This window comes from Ambystoma mexicanum, chromosome 3q (genome assembly GCF_040938575.1).
Source record: "Ambystoma mexicanum isolate Mex_15411 chromosome 3q, UKY_AmexF1_1, whole genome shotgun sequence".
Lineage (NCBI taxonomy): Eukaryota > Metazoa > Chordata > Amphibia > Caudata > Ambystomatidae > Ambystoma > Ambystoma mexicanum.
The window spans coordinates 1,045,247,176-1,045,265,016 of NC_090926.1; the positions used below are offsets into that span (position 1 = coordinate 1,045,247,176).

At 47.2% G+C, this 17,841-nt stretch overlaps 1 protein-coding gene across 1 annotated transcript in view; it reads left to right on the forward strand.

Annotated features, from left to right (window-relative positions):
• DNAH17 (dynein axonemal heavy chain 17) overlaps positions 1 to 17,841 on the forward strand; it is an 8,024,690-nt gene that overhangs the window by 1,788,758 nt on the left and 6,218,091 nt on the right. The window contains exon 13 of the mRNA XM_069655242.1: positions 424 to 570. Within this exon, the coding sequence (XP_069511343.1) occupies positions 424 to 570 (147 nt within the window). The remainder of the gene's footprint in view (positions 1 to 423; positions 571 to 17,841) is intronic.

A 17,841-nucleotide genomic window follows, 5' to 3' on the forward strand; every position in this document is an offset into this window, starting at 1 on the left:
GCATGTGCATCTACAAAATATACAGAAACTGAAGAACATTAACTACAAGTAACTTGTGATTCACTAACTTTAGTTGCTAGTGTATTGTCCCCCTTCGCCCTACGCCACTCCAGACATTTCAACCAAAAAGGAACCTATGATGCTTCCAATCTAAAAAGTGCTCATGGTTGGGGCAGGAAGGACGGGCAAGGGAGCCCACATACAGGTATTGTGTCTATAAACTCAGACTGTTTTTTTTTTATTTAAAAACACTACCATTCAACATCTCTCCTTCTCGAATATGAGAACGCATTAGTGTTAGCAAAGAGGACTATGGAATAAGAGTACAGTAGGAAGTATAACTTAAGTAACTATTGCTTTTTTCTCCCACTGATCTGTTTTCCCCATTCTGTGTACTAATGTTCTCTCTTTGTATATTTATAGTTAGTTGCTGTTCTTCGAGAAGTAAAATACCTGCATGCTCAAGACCAGAAGGACATTCCAGAAAGTGCTGGAAAGTTATTTGATCAGAGCGAGACCTTCCAGAGTTTTGTGTCTAATCTAGAACTTGTTGCAGGCTGGTACAACAAGGCATGTAACATTATGCAAATACTTATTGAAATAGTAGAAATAACTATTATCTGATTTTATAATGAAAGATATTCTGCATAACTGTGAATGATCAGAGTATGAAAAAAAAAATTCAATTTGAGATTTTGTCTTGTTATATTTCATTCTAACTGATACTTGATTTCAGTCTTGCTTGCTTAAGGTGAATTCCCACAATTTCATATGCCCACTCTGGTGGCGGTAGGAAATGGGATATATAATTGCCTCCAGAACTCCTGCCCAATTGATTGCTGCTTCAGATAGGATAGGGTTGAGAAATGGTACCGTCACCATCTTCAGTTCCATATTCTTCTGAGAAAAAGTGGGTGAAAAAGACAAAAAATAAGGGGAAATAATGAGGGAAACATAATGCTGCCTTCTTCTTAGGACCAATACAAAATAAAAGCAGATTTTAGCTTCCAGCAATAATTCTTCAGTCATCCTTGATACAAAGAGCAAATCATTTTCTTAGATTCAGACGCTCCAAGGTTTGTCCATCCCTGTACCACAAAGCTTTGAGATATCCAACTATAGGAGCAAGTCTTTCTTTGATCCACCTTTCTCTCCCCCTCAAACACTGCCTCAACAACATACACACCTGTGTTTTTCACAATTATAAATTGCTCACAGCCACATAATGCTTAATCATCACCTATGGGAACCTGGTGAACTCTTCATCTGCTTAACTTAAACGGAACGTTTGTCTAAAACTATTGCTTCACTTAACACTCAAAATGTGTGTAGAGGGTGTTTAATCCTTTAACTGCTAACCCCCCCCGAGTGTCAAGTCTGCCACTTGAGTGTCAATTCTGCCAAGGCATAAAATAAAGTTATGGTCAAATTCCTTGGGCTTCATCACAAGTTTGGTGGTAACCAGGCGCATCTACCACTAACTGGTATTTGCGTTAACGCCGTGATGTGTGGCGCAAACAACGCCACATCAAGAGTTGGCATGCACGTTTACACAGACTTGGCATTATTAACGCAACTAGTGTCCGGCGGTAACAGTGGCTGTGACCCAGAAAAGCCAGTTGAACATTGCGTTACCATCGGCGTCCCACGCTATTAGTGCGCACTAATAGCGCAGCGGGAAACAAAGTAGCTGCCATTTTAGAAATCACAATCCGCCCAAAATCACAGTCCCTGGAAGCCATCTGCTGCTGAAAAGACAGTAAAATGTCTCAGGAGGCAAGTCTGCCCTGAACAGGGTCAGAAAACCCAAACTTTCCGACTCAGAATTGACTATACTGGTGGAGGAGGTAATAGGCCATTAGGATGAACTGTGTGGCCCTCAGCAGAGAAAGACTAGCACACAGCGGCTCACGCAGTTATGGAAAGAGGTCAGCCAGAAGGTGACAGCAGTGGGCTGTGTCACCAGGGATGGGGAGGACTGCCACAAGCATTTCAATGACTTGCGGGTCCGTGTTCGGGGGCTCGTGGCCCAGTACAGGAGTAAGACCATGGGGACTGGAGGAGGGCCACCACCAGCGGAGCTCAAACCGTCGGAGGAGCAGATAAACACCCTAATCGACATGGGTACGATTGAAGAAGTGGGAGGAGCAGAGGCAGACACTGGCACCCAGGAGATTGCAGGTGAGTCACCCTGACCTCTTGGAAAATGCAATGTGTCTTGTCCACCTGTCCCGCTCCTACCCAGTGTGAATGTCTGACATCCATGCACTGTGGGTGCATAACGTGTGATATACCGCTGCCACCCACAAGTGGCCCCTTGTACCAGTGCACCCTAGTGACCCCAGGTATCCAGAGTAGCTTGAAGTTCCTCCAATGTATTAATTGAAGCACCAAGGCATACAGATCCATGGCCTGGCCACAGCAACGTGACATGTGCGTGTGTATCAAAGCCCCCCTCACTTAAATCGTCATGCGAGATGTGCATTCACATCAGACATCTGAAGATGCCACACAAACATGTCCGTGCTGTGTCACCCCATGTACTACGCCCCAGCAATCCCAACATTGTGAATAACAAACAGGTTATGGCCAAGCATGATACAAAATGTGCTCTTACCCCCTGTAAAGCATGAAATGCATTAACCAAATCTAAGTTTCCCTGTTCTCATACAAGACCCTATGTTCCCTACAGGCACACAGCCATCATCGGAGGGTAACCTTGAAGAAGAAGAGGCAGGCCCATCCAGATGCACGGCCAGATGTGCCGCCACCAGCACCACCACCCTGAGAAGGGACAAACATGATAAATCAAAGGCTTAGGACACACCCCAGCTCACCCCATCGCAGCACAGCCACACCACCTCAACAGGCCCAAGCCACCAGGGGGTCACCGCCTCATCGGGCCCAAGCCACCAGGTGATCACAAGATGTTGAGGTAGCCACCAGTGGAACCAACACAGAGGACGGCCACACATCCTGTGAAGAGAAGCATGGTGCACCGTTGTTGTCACCCATTCATAGTCCCAATCCCAATCAAGATATGATCACACCCCAAGAAGCTGCTTACTTTGGTGCACACTGTGTATATAAACACTTTCATTTACACCAAAGTAAGCAGTTTCAACATCCTGCAATGTTGAAGCTGCTCACTTTGGTGTAAATGAAAGTGTTCATTTACACTGCATGGGTGTATATGAACACTTTCATTTATACCAAAGCGGACAGCTCCAACATTGCATTCTGCAAAGTTTAAACTGCTTACTCTGGTGTACATGAAAGTGTTCATATACACTGTGGCCCTCATTACGACCTCGGCGGTAGCCCTGCCGCTATTGGCGGCATGGCTGCCGCCGAAATCGCGTCCGGCTCCACAGAATGAGGAATTACCGGGCCATTGCGAGTTCGGAATGCCCGGTAATTCCTCCCTCCAAGGACCCGGACCCGGTCCTTCCCCATTCCCATTTCAGTCCCCATAGGGGTGAATGGGAATGGGAGAGGGAGCAAACAACGGGCCATTACGAGTTGGCCCGTTGTTTGCTCCCTCTTCCCCTCGCGGGACACGGTAAGCACGCCTGGTTTGACCAGGCATTACTTCCTGGGTCCCGCGAGGGGACCTCGTAATGAGGCGGTACGGGGTAAACGGCGCAGCACCTTTTACAGCTTCGTTAACCCCATACCGCCAGGGTCGTAATGAGGCCCTGTGTGTATATGAACACTTTCATGTACACCAAATTAAGCAGCTTCAACATCCTGCAATGTTGAAGCTGCTCACTTTGTGTATAGTAACGTATACATACACACCTGTGTTCTCAGCAGCATTTTTGTAAAATAACGAATATGTCGTTATATAATAATACCGAGATTGGATTGCAACCGTTACGATTAAAAACAAGCGCAATCCACACAGTGCACTGTCGGGCTCTACGAGGATGCCCAGGTCCACTTGAGAATACTAGTGGAGCCTGGCCGTCCTTTTTTGGTGCAGTGAATCGTGCTGTTTAGCACCTTCACTGCGCCAAGTTCAGAAAAGGGGCCTGAGTATTTTAAACACTTCTTTGTAGTCTGATTTTGCTTGTATCATCCTTAGGTTGTATTCCTCTTTCTTCGCCTCCAAAATAGCTGCGTTATGTTCTTTAGCTGCCTTTGCGTAAGCGTTCTCATTTATTTCAGAGTTTGATGCTCTCCATACCGCAAAAGCTTTGCGTTTTGCTATTTTACATGATTGGTTTTCTCTAGAGTACCAGCCTTTTGAGTCTCTTTTCAATCTACAGCATGTTTTCTCTGGGACTAGCATGTTAACTGCTGATTCCATCATCTTTTGATAGGATTCTGCAATTTATAGAGCCATATTTAGGTTACGTATCTCTCTTAATGTGATTTCTAGGATAGGTACCAAGGCCTCTGGTGTAAATCGGCATATGTTTCTAAAGGTTGAAAACACATTTCGAATGGATTGTGTCCCCCACGTATTCCTCATCTCGCTGCTTCCGAATTTTTTTTTTGGCAGAGAGCACTGTGCTCGAGGTTGTGGTGTCGATTGTCCCTCGACAGGCTCCGTTCCGTGTCGACGTCACTGTTGGTATAAGTAGCTCGAGTCGTGCCTGTTGGCTTCAGTTCTGTTTTTCCGATTGCTTCGCTCTCGTGAACGGCGCACTTCGAGATTTTCTGTTAGAAAATGTCTTCATCATCAACCGCTTCTACACCCAAAACTGGGTTTAAGAAGTGTATCGAATGTGGGTCGAAGATGTCTATCACCGATCCTCACCGTATCTGTCTTTGGTGTCTGGGTTCGGATCATCGAACTGGCGACTGTGGCTCCTGTCAGTCGATGACGGAGAAGGCCCTCTGTGAGAGGAAAAGTAAGTAAGTGGTGGGGCGGGAGGCATCAAAGGCCACTTCGAAGGCTTCGTCTAAAAGGCATAAGAAATTGTCTGATTCAAAGAAATCGGAATGTCATAAGAAACATTCGAAGAGATCCCGATCTCGTAATAGGTCGAGACGATCTTCTTCGTCTTCTTCTAAAAAACTAAACTAAAAGGGAGACTTTTCTCCATCATCATCATCCGATACATTGACTGAATTGGTTCGATGTCCAACAAGATCGGATTCCCCTACAAAATGGGAGAATTTTAGAAGAAAAATGATGCAGGTCTTTGAGAATGTGGTCTCAACCCCCTCAGAAAAGCCAGACCCCGGTCGCTCCACGGGACGACACAGGGAAGTCGGGAACTACGGCGGTAAAACCCAGAAGTACGCATAAAACTCGAGTCGACAAATCGCCGAGAGATCCTCGAGGATCGAGTGTTTCTCCGATCCCTCATAAAAAGCAGAAGTTGTCGAAGTCGAGTGCAACTTTGTCGACGCCATCGGCGCCGACAGCTTCGACAACGAAGCCTATATTATCTTTGCCGCCCTTATCGAACACTTTGTCGAGTGTGTCAAAGATTCCTTCGACCCCTTCGAAAGAAAACACCAATTCCTTCTATAAAAATCAGGAGGAGGAGAGAAGGTTTACACCTTTACCCAAGTCAGATATTTTTAGGTCCATGTCTTCAATTTTTGAAGAATCTGGCTTGGAGGATGAAGATGTCACTACTTTTGGAGTAAAATACGGCACTAGACAAGTTCCAGAGGAACTTATAAACCCCGAATCAAAAATGAGAGGCGGATGCGAAATTCTACATTCTGCTAGTGTTGTTGACACATCACCTCAGTTAGAGTTTGCTGCACCTGATCCTGCAGAACATGCAGACTCACGGTACAGGAGTTTGATAAACAGGGTGATAGAATATATGGGTTGGGGAAGAGCCTCACCTACTTTTGAGCAAGATGATATGAGAGACATAATAGTCCGGGGACCCCAGAAAGATCCATTTCTCCCTTTCCATAGGGCGCTTCAAAGGACAGTTGAAAGGAACTGGGAAAAACCTGATAACATTGCTGCAGTAGACAGCAATCTTCCAAAGAAGTACAGAACTTCTATTTCTGATCCAGAATACCTAAATAGACACCCTACTCCAGAAAGTCTGGTTATTCAGGCTGCTACTACTTTGAGACAGACAGCATACCCAACCATACCTCCGGATAGGGAGGATAAGAAGGTTGATGCTTGGGCTCGTAAAGTTTTTACTTCAGGTAGCATGGCCTTGAAATCAACCAATGTCACCTGTACCCTGGCCAGGTTCACACATAACCTGTGGGAATGCATTTCGGCGGCGGCTGAACATATTCCGGAAGGGAAGGCTTCCTGAATATAGTCAAAGACAGGAAGGAGGCAATGGGGGAATGTCTCCAGTCTGAACTGGATACTGCTGATAGTATTAGCAGATCCATGGCATCAAGCACAGTGCTATGCAGATTTGCGTGGTTAAGAAAGTCAGGGTGTGCACCAGATGTGCAAACCAGACTTCTCAACATGCCCTTTGATGGCACAATGCTGCTTGGTAGTAAGGCTGATGAGAGCCTAGAAAAACTACAGACCTCAAAAGCGGCACCTAAATCCCTTAGTGCCTCCATGCGACAGCCTCAGAAACCCTATTTGGGCTCATTTTCCTGTAAGGGTCGCCCTTTTTGATACTACTCTTCTGTTGGTAGAGGAAGAGGCTTTTCAAAGCGGCAAAAGGAATGTCACTCGTGGTGGACGAGGAAAGACTACAAAGCCATCATCAGGAATGGCATCTATGCCCTCAGCCGCTCCTGCAGCCGCCTCCAAATAACTCTGAGGTCTTATCATACAAAACACCAGTGGGAGGCAGAATCTCTGCAATTGAAAGAATGGCAGGGCATTACTTCAGATGCTTGGGCACTGGAAACAGTAGCTCAAGGTTACTGCCTTCCCCTCCTGAAAAGACCTCACGATCATCCACCGGGAGTCAGCTCTACCAAAATTCCAGACCCATTCCTTTTGCAGGAAATTTTAACCCTGCTAGAGAAAGGTGCAATAGAACATGTACCTGTAGCGGAGAGGAACAAAGGTTGGTACTCCCCTTATTTTCTCATCCCAAAGAAGGATGGAGGACTGAGACCCATCTTGGACTTAAGAAAATTGAACAAGTTCCTCAGGAAGGACAAGTTCAAGATGGTAACCCTTTCTCAGATCCAGATCCTTCAGGCCCTTCAACTTAAGGACTGGTTTGTGTCATTGGACCTCCGGGATGCTTATTTTCATGTGCCGATTCATCTCAAGCACAGAAAATACCTGAGGTTTGTAGTTGGCAATTTACACTATCAGTTTTGAGTCCTGCGTTTCGGATTGACCTCCACCCGAGGGTCTTCACCAAGTTAATGGTAGTGGTGGCAGCGCACTTCAGGAGAGGGGGGATTCATGTCTACCCCTACCTGGACGACTGATTGATCAGGGAGGGTTCTGCCGAGCAAGCACTGGTTCAGCTGAAAGTCACCTGACATTTCCTCCACAGACTGGGCTTCTCCCTCAATTTCAAGAAGTTGCAAATGACACCTTCCCAACAGCTTCAGTACATAAGAGCTGTATTAGACACATCCTTGGGAAAGAGCTTGCCTCCCAAGTCAAGGGCTCAAGACATTCTTCAGATGGTTTCCAAATTCCAAAATGCCCAAAATCTCCAGGCTTACGACTTTTTAAGGTTGCTCGGCCTCATGGCATCCTGCATCTTCCTGGTGCCAGAGGCACGCTTGAGGATGAGATCCCTTCAATGGGCTCTAAAGACTCAGTGGTCCCAATTCTCGGGCCAAATGACGGATCTTCTTCAGATTCCGAACAAGGTTCGACAAGATCTTCTATGGTGGACCTGCACAGAGAACATCCTAAAAGCAGAACCTTTTTGGCAACTATGGCCAGAGATCACAGTAGTGACGGACGCCTCACTCATGGGGTGGGGAACTCATACCAACGATTTGCCAATCAGCAGTCTTTGGTCTCCATCGGAGTCCAAACTACACATCAACCTTTTAGAGCTGAGGGCAAGCAGACTGGCGCTGAAGGCCATCTGTTAGGGGAAAGAATTTCCTGATAATGACGGACAACACAGTGGCCATACATTACCTAAACAAAAGTGGAGGTGTGGGGTCACTATCTCTGTGCAGAGAGGCAATGCAGCTCTGGTATTGGGAAATTCAGGAGGGAATCTCTTTAACGGCAATTCATCTAGCTGGGGAAGAGAATATGACGGCAGATGCTCTGAGCAGGCAGAGCAAGGTGTCCCACGAATGGGAACTGGCTCAGGAAGTCATTCAAGAGATCTTTGCCCTTTGGGGAACCCCTCAAGTAGACCTATTTGCAAGCGGTATCAACCAAAAATGCGAAAGGTATTGCTCAAGGGAATTTCCCCTGAGAGGAGCCCTGGGGGACGTGTTCGTGGTGGAGTGGAATTTCCCACTATTGTATGCGTTCCTTCCGATTCCTGTCATTCCTCAGGTCATCAGGAGGCTGAGACGCTTCGGGAGCCGCTTGATCCTAATTGCCCCGGATTGGGCCAGGAGAACGTGGTACCCAGACCTTCTAGACATGTCCATCTGTCCTCCAGTACGTCTTCCTCAGAGAGAGAACCTTCTCTCTCAAATGGAGGGTCAGGTTCTCCATCCAGAGGTCAAAACGCTCAACCTTCATGCTTGGTATCTGAAAGGCTGAGATACAGGGATTGGAACCTTCCAGATGATGTTATGGAGGTGTTGCCTTCGGCAAGAAGGCCAGCAACAAACTCTCTATACCGTTGCCGTTGGAAAAGGTTTTGCAACTGGTGCAGAGAAAAGAATGTCGATCGTTTTCTATGTTCTATTCCGGAAGTACTATCTTTCCTTCTGACCCTAGCACATAGAGGTCTAAATATTGGAACAATAAAAGGTTACTGTCCAGCGTTTTCCATTTTCAAGCGCTCGTCCGAAGAATGCGCCTACTTCAAAATTCCTTTGATAATACAATTCTTAAAAGGACTCACTAATGTGTTTCCTCCTCACCCATTTCAAGTACCGATTTGGGATCTCAATTTAGTCCTAAAATTCTTAATGTGTGCTCATTTTGAGCCTATGCACACGTGTCCATTAAGATTACTAACATGGAAAACTGCCTTCTTAGTTGCTTTAACATCAGCAAGGAGAGTGAGCGAATTGCAGGCACTGTCTTCTGGGCCACCCTATGTTCCATAAGGACAGAGTTGTGTTGAGGGTAAAACCATCATTTTTTTAAAAAAATGTGTTTATTTATCAATCGACACACAGGAGAGATAATACAAGGACATTACATATAGCATCTCAGGTCATGTAACCCAGAGTCCCTGTCACCCACCCCGTACGTTCCCCGGCAAGCATAGTTCTCGGCCTTAGTCAGACTGGCTCGGCGGCACTGGTCGGTCCTCCATAGCGTGAAGGGCCCTTGCGATCAGGGGCGGTTTGTAGGTCAGGGCCGGTTAATTCCGGTCATAGTCTAGCACTGGTTCCCAGGTATTGTAACGCTCACCTGATTCCCACGGAGGCGCAGGTCTGGCTTCGAGTGCTGATGCTTCTTCAATGGTGAAGCGCAGGACTCTGAAGATGGACAGGAAGGGCCCTCTACTCTGGCTTCTCCGGCTCGCAGGAATATTCCCCTGTGCGTGAAAAGGGAGTATTACCTACTGACTGAGTTATGCTCAAGCCTCCCACTCTCTTCCAACCCTCCACGATACCCTTCCACGATTCCCCATGAAGTCTCACCTTAGGGTCTGAAAGGACGAGCTCTCCATCCTGCTTCTGAAGCAGGGGCACGTTGAACCCAGTTACTTCACTGGATTGAGGTTGGATGGGAGTTCAGGTAAGCTTGATAATACTGGTAAGGCGCTGTAAAAGTTCTGTTGCACGTTCAAAAGTTCAAGCTTTAAATAATAATGTTCATTGTCTTTTTTCAGGTGATGAATGAAGATTCCTTTGGAGACTTCTTGCAACAAAGCGCCGATGTTGATGTCTTTTCCCCATAGGGACCGGGGTTCGGAATACCGGAGATATGGCGCCGACCCGAAGTGAAACGTGCAGTTCCAGTAAAGATCTGGTAAGTCCTAGATGAGCGCTCAGGTAATGTTTTTGCATTCGCTCATCTAATGTCTTTGTCTTTTTTCCCCATAGGGGCTGGGGTCCTGCTTGGAAACAGCAAGACCCGAAATGAAATGGGAATGACCCAACAGGTAAGTCTTAGAAGGAAACTGAGCTTTTCCTATTCCCTTCCTTCTCTCACCTCTTATTCTTGTCTTTTTCTCTAGGCTCTGGGAAGTGGCTGTGTATCCGGATGATCGCTGCTGAAGATGGAGGAACCCAGGAAAGGTGAGTGAAATGCAGCGCTGCAGCGATCGTAACGAAATGCTTTTAAAAATGATGTCTTCCCTTTCAGGATCGTCGGTGATGTCTCCGTGGTGCAGATTAGCTGGTAGGTCTCTTGTCTCCCTTTGCAGGTGACCCAGGATGCTGACAGGCGTGGCTGAAGTCCAGATGCAGGAGCTGACACGGTGAGCGTCCAGCTGCGAGGAGCAGAACAACGCGAAGCGTGAGTTGCTGATCGGGTGTGGTTTAAATAGCTTTGGAAGAAGTTCCAAGTGTGTATCCTTCCTCCGATCAGGTATGTATCCTTCCCCGACCACACCCGGGTGGAAAGTAGTCCCACAGGTAAAGTAGTTCCTATTCAGGCCTCAAGAGGGCATGGATGTGGCAGCATGGTCTGCATCAGGTAAGTGCACATTAAAACACTTGAACACATGTCTAGTTTTATGAGCCTGGCGCCTAAGGCGCCAGGACAGAGGTCCAACATGAGCCTGGCGCCAGGACTGCGTCCAAAGGGCCCCAGCTTGGGCCCGCTGGCACTCCCCTGGGGGAAATGATGCCTGCCTCTGGGGTTGCTGGGTCGGACCTGGCTCCTTGGAGGTAGGCATCATGACAGTACCCCCCCTCAAGGCCCCTCCCAAGGTTCTTCCCTCCGGGGGTTTGGGCTTGTTCGGAAATCTCCGGTGAAACCTTTGTACTAATCGAGGTGCGTGGACATGGTTACTAAGCTCCCACGATCTCTCCTGAGGTCCATATCCCTTCCAGTCAACAAGATAGAAGAGTTTCGACTTTACCACCTTGGAGTCTAAAATGTCTTTAACTTCGAATTCTAATTCCCCTTCAATTTGAACTGGATCTGGAGGCTTGGACAATCGGGTTCCTGGTTGTACTGGCTTCAAAAGTGATGCATGAAAAACTGGATGAATACGCATGTTGGACGGTAGATCCAGTTTAAAGGCCACTGGGTTGATTATAGCTTTGATGGGATAAGGTCCTATGAATCTGGGATTGAAGGTTTGCGGGCCCTTGAGGGGTAAATGTTTAGTTGCTAGCCATACCTGGTCTCCTACTTGGTAAGGAGGAGTTTTACTTTGGTGCAAATCAGCGTTTTCTTTATACTTTTTCTTGGCTTGCTGTAAATGAGTTGCAGCTTCTTTGAAGGCTCGGGTTATTGTGGAATGCAGATGATTCACTGCAGGCATTTCCAGGGTCAGAGGTGGATCTAGATCAGAGGTCCGAGGATGGTGACCATACAAAGTATAAAAGGGGGTTTGTCCGGTTCCAGAATGCACTGAATTGTTGTATGCATATTCTGCGATCCAAAGGATGTCTTTCCAATTTAACTCGGATTGGTGTAACATGCACCGAAGATATTGCTCGAGAGTCTGATTGGTTCTCTCGGTTTGTCCGTCGGTCTGGGGGTGGTGGCTGGTGGATAACCGCACATCAATTTGTGCTAGTTGGCAACACTTCTTCCAAAAATGTGAGATAAATTGACTTCCACGATCCGAGACTAAAATGGAAGGGAAACCATGTATGCGAACTATATTCTCCAGGAATTCCTTGGCCAAGGTGGAAGCTGAAGGCAATCCCTTTAAAGGGATAAAGTGGGCCATTTTGGAGAATAGGTCCACAATTACAAGGATTGTGTTGTAACCAGCACAAGGAGGCAGATCTGTTATAAAGTCCATTGACAGGGTGTGCCATGGTGCCGGTGGAATATCCAAGGGTTGAAGTAGGCCGGCTGGCCTTTTCTTTTGAGCCTTGTTTTGGGCGCAAATTCCACAAGACAGTACAAAAGACTTTGTCTTTTCTCCAAGAAGGCCACCAGAAGTGGTGTTTGATTTTTTCCTCCGTTTTAGCGATACCAGGGTGTCCTTCCATTAAAGATTCATGATGATGGGCAATAACAAGTTCTTGCAATTCTTTACTTGGCAGAAACAAGCGCTCCTGGAAGTAGGGTAAGTCATCCTTAACGGTGTAATGAGGACCCTTTTGACTCCATTCCAGTAAGGTTGAAGAGTCTAGAAGTTGTTTTACTTGCGTTTGGATATCCTCATTAGATTGCAATGAAGTTAAGCCTAAGATTCTTTGCTCAGGTATGATGGGCACAGGTTCTAAGCTCGAATTAGGTTCTTCCATGCCAATCCGGGATAAGGCATCTGCTTTTCCATTCTTGCAGCCAGGGCGATAGGTAATTACAAAATCAAATTCCGCAAAGAATAGAGACTAAAATGGAAGGGAAACCATGTATGCGAACTATATTCTCCAGGAATTCCTTGGCCAAGGTGGAAGCTGAAGGCAATCCCTTTAAAGGGATAAAGTGGGCCATTTTGGAGAATAAGTCCATAATTACAAGGATTGTGTTGTAACCAGCACAAGGAGGCAGATCTGTTATAAAGTCCATTGACAGGGTGTGCCATGGTGCCGGTGGAATATCCAAGGGTTGAAGTAGGCCGGCTGGCCTTTTCTTTTGAGCCTTGTTTTGGGCGCAAATTCCACAAGACAGTACAAAAGACGTTATGTCTTTTCTCCAAGAAGGCCACCAGAAGTGGCGTTTGATTTTTTCCTCCGTTTTAGCGATACCAGGGTGTCCTCCATTAAAGATTCATGATGATGGGCAATAACAAGTTCTTGCAATTCTTTACTTGGCAGAAACAAGCGCTCCTGGAAGTAGGGTAAGTCATCCTTAACGGTGTAATGAGGACCCTTTTGACTCCATTCCAGTAAGGTTGAAGAGTCTAGAAGTTGTTTTACTTGCGTTTGGATATCCTCAATAGATTGCAATGAAGTTAAGCCTAAGATTCTTTGCTCAGGTATGATGGGCACAGGTTCTAAGCTCGAATTAGGTTCTTCCATGCCAATCCGGGATAAGGCATCTGCTTTTCCATTCTTGCAGCCAGGGCGATAGGTAATTACAAAATCAAATTCCGCAAAGAATAGAGCCCATCGTAGTTGTCGTGAAGAGTGAGCTTTGGCCGTCTTTAAATACTGTAAGTTTCTGTGGTCCGTAATTACGGTGATGGTGTGTCTTGCCCCGAGAAGGTAGTGACGCCAAGCCTTGAAAGCAGATTTGATGGCCAGTAACTCTTTATCGGTAATTGCGTAGTTGATTTCAGGAGGAGAAAATTTTCTGGACCAAAAGGCCACTGGGTGTAGTTGGTTAGTTTTTGGGTCTCTTTGCGACAGGACAGCTCCCATGGCCGAACTGGAAGCATCGGTTTCCACTATGTACGGGAGATCTGGGTGCGGGTGCTTCAATACAGGTGCAGAGGTGAATTTGGTTTTCAGGTCCTGGAAGGCTTGTTCGGCCTCAAGAGTCCATTCGAAGCGTTTGTTTTTCTTTAGGAGAGCGGTGATGGGTTGGACTGTTCGGGAAAATTCCGGGATGAATCTTCGATAGAAATTGGCAAAGCCAAGCATGCTCTGAACTCCCTTCACCGAGCTTGGAGATGGCCATTTGAGGATGGCGTCCACCTTTCGCGAGTCCATTCGGACTCCTTGAGGTGTGAGGATGAATCCGAGAAACTCAACTTCTGTGGTATGAAAAACGTATTTTTCGCGTTTTGCAAATAGTCTGTGCTGGCGCAGTTTCTGAAGAACTGCCCTAACATGTTTTCTGTGATCAGATTCTGAAGAAGAGTACACCAGGATGTCGTCAATGTAAACAATGACGCAGACATCGATAAGTTCCCGAAGAACATCATTCATAAAGTACTGAAAGGCGGCAGGTGCATTGCACAAACCGAAGGGCATCACCTGATATTCGAAGAGCCCAAATTTGGTGCGGAATGCAGTCTTCCATTCGTCGCCTTCTTTTATGCGCACCAGGTGATAAGCTCCTTGGAGATCTAACTTGGTGTACACACAAGCATCTTTCACCTGGTCGATAAGCTCAGGGATCAAGGGCAGAGGATAACGATTCTTAATCGTTATTTGATTTAGGGCGCGATAGTCTATACACGTTCTAAGGTCGCCTTCTTTTTTTGGCACGAAGAACAGAGCTGAAGAGACAGGAGACTTGGACGGGCGAATAAAACCATTGGCTAGGTACTGATCTAAATACTGACGCAAATGCAGGTTCTCAGGTTCCGTAAGAGCATAAATCCTACTACAATGTAGTTGAGCATTGGGTACCAGATCGATCTGGCAATCATAAGACCGATGGGGAGGTAACCTGTTAGCCTGTTCTTTCTGAAAAATGTCTTGGAATTCTTGGTATTCTGACTGTAGCTGTACAGGGGTGGAAGTTGCTGTGGCTAGACCCATAGCTGGGTTTCTTGGATAACAAGTTGGTTCACAATCAGGAAAACTTATCTTCTTTGCTCGCCAGTCAATTCTGGGATTATGTGTTTCTTACCAAGGAATTCCAAGAATTACTTGAAATTGTGGGGCCTTGATCACATCAAACACGATTGCTTCCCGATGTCCATCCTGACCCACCAGTGTCACTTCAACAGTGGAATGCGTTACAGGCCCTGAGGCTATTTCTGTTCCATCTACTGTAGTAATGACATCTTGGGTTACTTTCGGGCGGAGAGGAAGCTTAATCCTGGAAGCCAATTCACGGTCTATGTAATTTCCAATAGCTCCAATGTCGATGTATGCTTTTATAGCATGCAACTGCTGAGGCTGTTTTGGGTCCACGAGCACCATTGGCATGACGAAATGCGAGGTCAAAGAGTTAGTTTTCAAGGTCGGCAAGCGGACCCCTACGCTTGCCGGGCTAGGTCATTTCCCGAATCAGGTGTCACTAATTCGTTATCAGTAGCTCCAACCACATTCTTAAGTGGTTTAACTGGACATTTTCGAAGAAAGTGACCGGAAGTCCCGCAATACAGACAAAGTTGCATTTGCCGCCTTCTCTCTCGTTCTTTCTGCGTTAATGGTCCTTTAACACCACCAATTTGCATAGGTTCAGATACGTCGGTACTCTTGGAGGTAGCGTGGGTTTTGATCGGTGCTCGGTTTTCATACTTGAACCGATCTGCTTTTCTATTTTGAAGTCTGTGATCAAGTTGAACCACCAAGTCAATGTAGTCTGCGCAGACCTGGGGTGGGTTTACTATCTGAGCTAGAACATCCTTAAGCTCTCCGCGCAGGCCTCGATGAAACAATGTGATCCTTTTGCTTTCTGGCCATCCAGTTTCCACAACCAGTCTGTTAAAGGTGGCTATGTAGGACAGAAGATCCTGATTACCTTGTCGTAAGGATAGCAGTTCGTTATCAAGGGCCTGTCCTTGAGAGTGTCGAGCGAACAATCTTTCCATGCTGGCCTGGAAGCCCTGAAAATTCTGGAGAATGGGATCATCCTGATTTACCAATGGAATAGACCAATCGGCAGCACGGCCACTGAGGTAAGATAGTATAAAGGCTACCTTGGTCTGGTCGTTAGGGAAGGCTCCGGGTCTGCATAGAAAGTGTAAACGACATTGGTTCATAAAGACGGCATATTTCTTGGGATCCCCCGCAAAACGTTCAGGCGGGGCCAAAGGCATGTGTCCAAGTAGATTCATTTGTACCGGGTTACTCAAACCCATTGATGTGGAAATGTCTCCGGAATTAGGCAAAGGAGTGTGCCCTGCCTGGGCCTGTAATAACCTTTTGGCTAGGTCATCAGTTCTTTCCTTAGATAAGATCAGTTCTCTTTTGAGAGCGTTAGTCTCCTGGCGGGCTGAGTGCTCCTCTGCCCGTAATTCCCCCAAAAGCTGGGCCAGCTGGTCAGTCTCGGAAGTCTCCATAGCGCCCGGGTGGGAAATTGTGGGTAGGCTTCACGTTCTGTAACGCTCACCTGATTCCCACGGAGGCGCAGGTCTGGCTTCGAGTGCTGATGCTTCTTCAATGGTGAAGCGCAGGACTCTGAAGATGGACAGGAAGGGCCCTCTACTCTGGCTTCTCCGGCTCGCAGGAATATTCCCCTGTGCGTGAAAAGGGAGTATTACCTACTGACTGAGTTATGCTCAAGCCTCCCACTCTCTTCCAACCCTCCACGATACCCTTCCACGATTCCCCGTGAAGTCTCACCTTAGGGTCTGAAAGGACGAGCTCTCCATCCTGCTTCTGACGCAGGGGCGCGTTGAACCCAGTTACTTCACTGGATTGAGGTTGGATGGGAGTTCAGGTAAGCTTGACAATACTGGTAAGGCGCTGTAAAAGTTCTGTTGCACGTTCAAAAGTTCAAGCTTTAAATAATAATGTTCATTGTCTTTTTTCAGGTGATGAATGAAGATTCCTTTGGAGACTTCTTGCAACAAAGCGCTGATGTTGATGCCTTTTCCCCATAGGGGCCGGGGTTCGGAATACCGGAGATATGGCGCCGACCCGAAGTCAAACGTGCAGTTCCCGTAAAGATCTGGTAAGTCCTAGATGAGCGCTCAGGTAATGTTTTTGCATTCGCTCATCTAATGTCTTTGTCTTTTTTCCCCATATGGGCCGGGGTCCTGCTTGGAAACAGCAAGACCCGAAATGAAATGGGAATGACCCAACAGGTAAGTCTTAGAAGGAAACTGAGCTTTTCCTATTCCCTTCCTTCTCTCACCTCTTATTCTTGTCTTTTTCTCTAGGCTTTGGGAAGTGGCTGTGTATCCGGATGATCGCTGCTGAAGATGGAGGAACCCAGGAAAGGTGAGTGAAATGCAGCGCTGCAGCGATCGTAACGAAATGCTTTTAAAAATGATGTCTTCCCTTTCAGGATCGTCGGTGATGTCTCTGTGGTGCAGATTAGCTGGTAGGTCTCTTGTCTCCCTTTGCAGGTGACCCAGGATGCTGACAGGCGTGGCTGAAGTCCAGATGCAGGAGCTGACACAGTGAGCGTCCAGCTGCGAGGAGCAGAACAACGCGAAGCGTGAGTTGCTGATCGGGTGTGGTGTAAATAGCTTTGGAAGAAGTTCCAAGTGTGTATTCTTCCTCCGATCAGGTATGTATCCTTCCCCGACCACACCCGGGTGGAAAGTAGTCCCACAGGTAAAGTAGTTCCTATTCAGGCCTCAAGAGGGCCTGGATGTGGCAGCATGGTCTGCATCAGGTAAGTCAGAGGTCCAACATGAGCCTGGCGCCTAAGGCGCCAGGACTGCGTCCAAAGGGCCCCAGCTTGGGCCCGCTGGCACTCCCCTGGGGGAAATGATGCCTGCCTCTGGGGTTGCTGGGTCGGACCTAGCTCCTTGGAGGTAGGCATCATGACAGGTATCCCGAAAACGATGAAGCAGTCCCGCCTGGCTGCTGTGGCTTTCTCAGCTATTAAAATATCCCAAAGTTTGACCCAGCAAAGGGCCATCAAGGGTCCGTCCGCGGACTTCCAGGTGCGGGCCACTGTGATCTTAGCCGCTAATAGGAACTGGGATATCAGGGCCGCTCTCCTCCCCGACCGCGGGTATGAGCCTGACAATGAAATCCCTAAGAGGACATGTTCGGGCGTGAGCGGAATGATCGCCTGGGTGACGTCTTTAATGGTGGCTAGACAGAGAAACCAAAATTCCTGCACCCGGCGGCAGGTCCACCACATGTGAAAGTAGGATCCTGGGAGGCCGCAAAGTCGCCAACAGAGAGGGCTTAGTGCTGGTTGGAAGTGATGAAGGCGTAGAG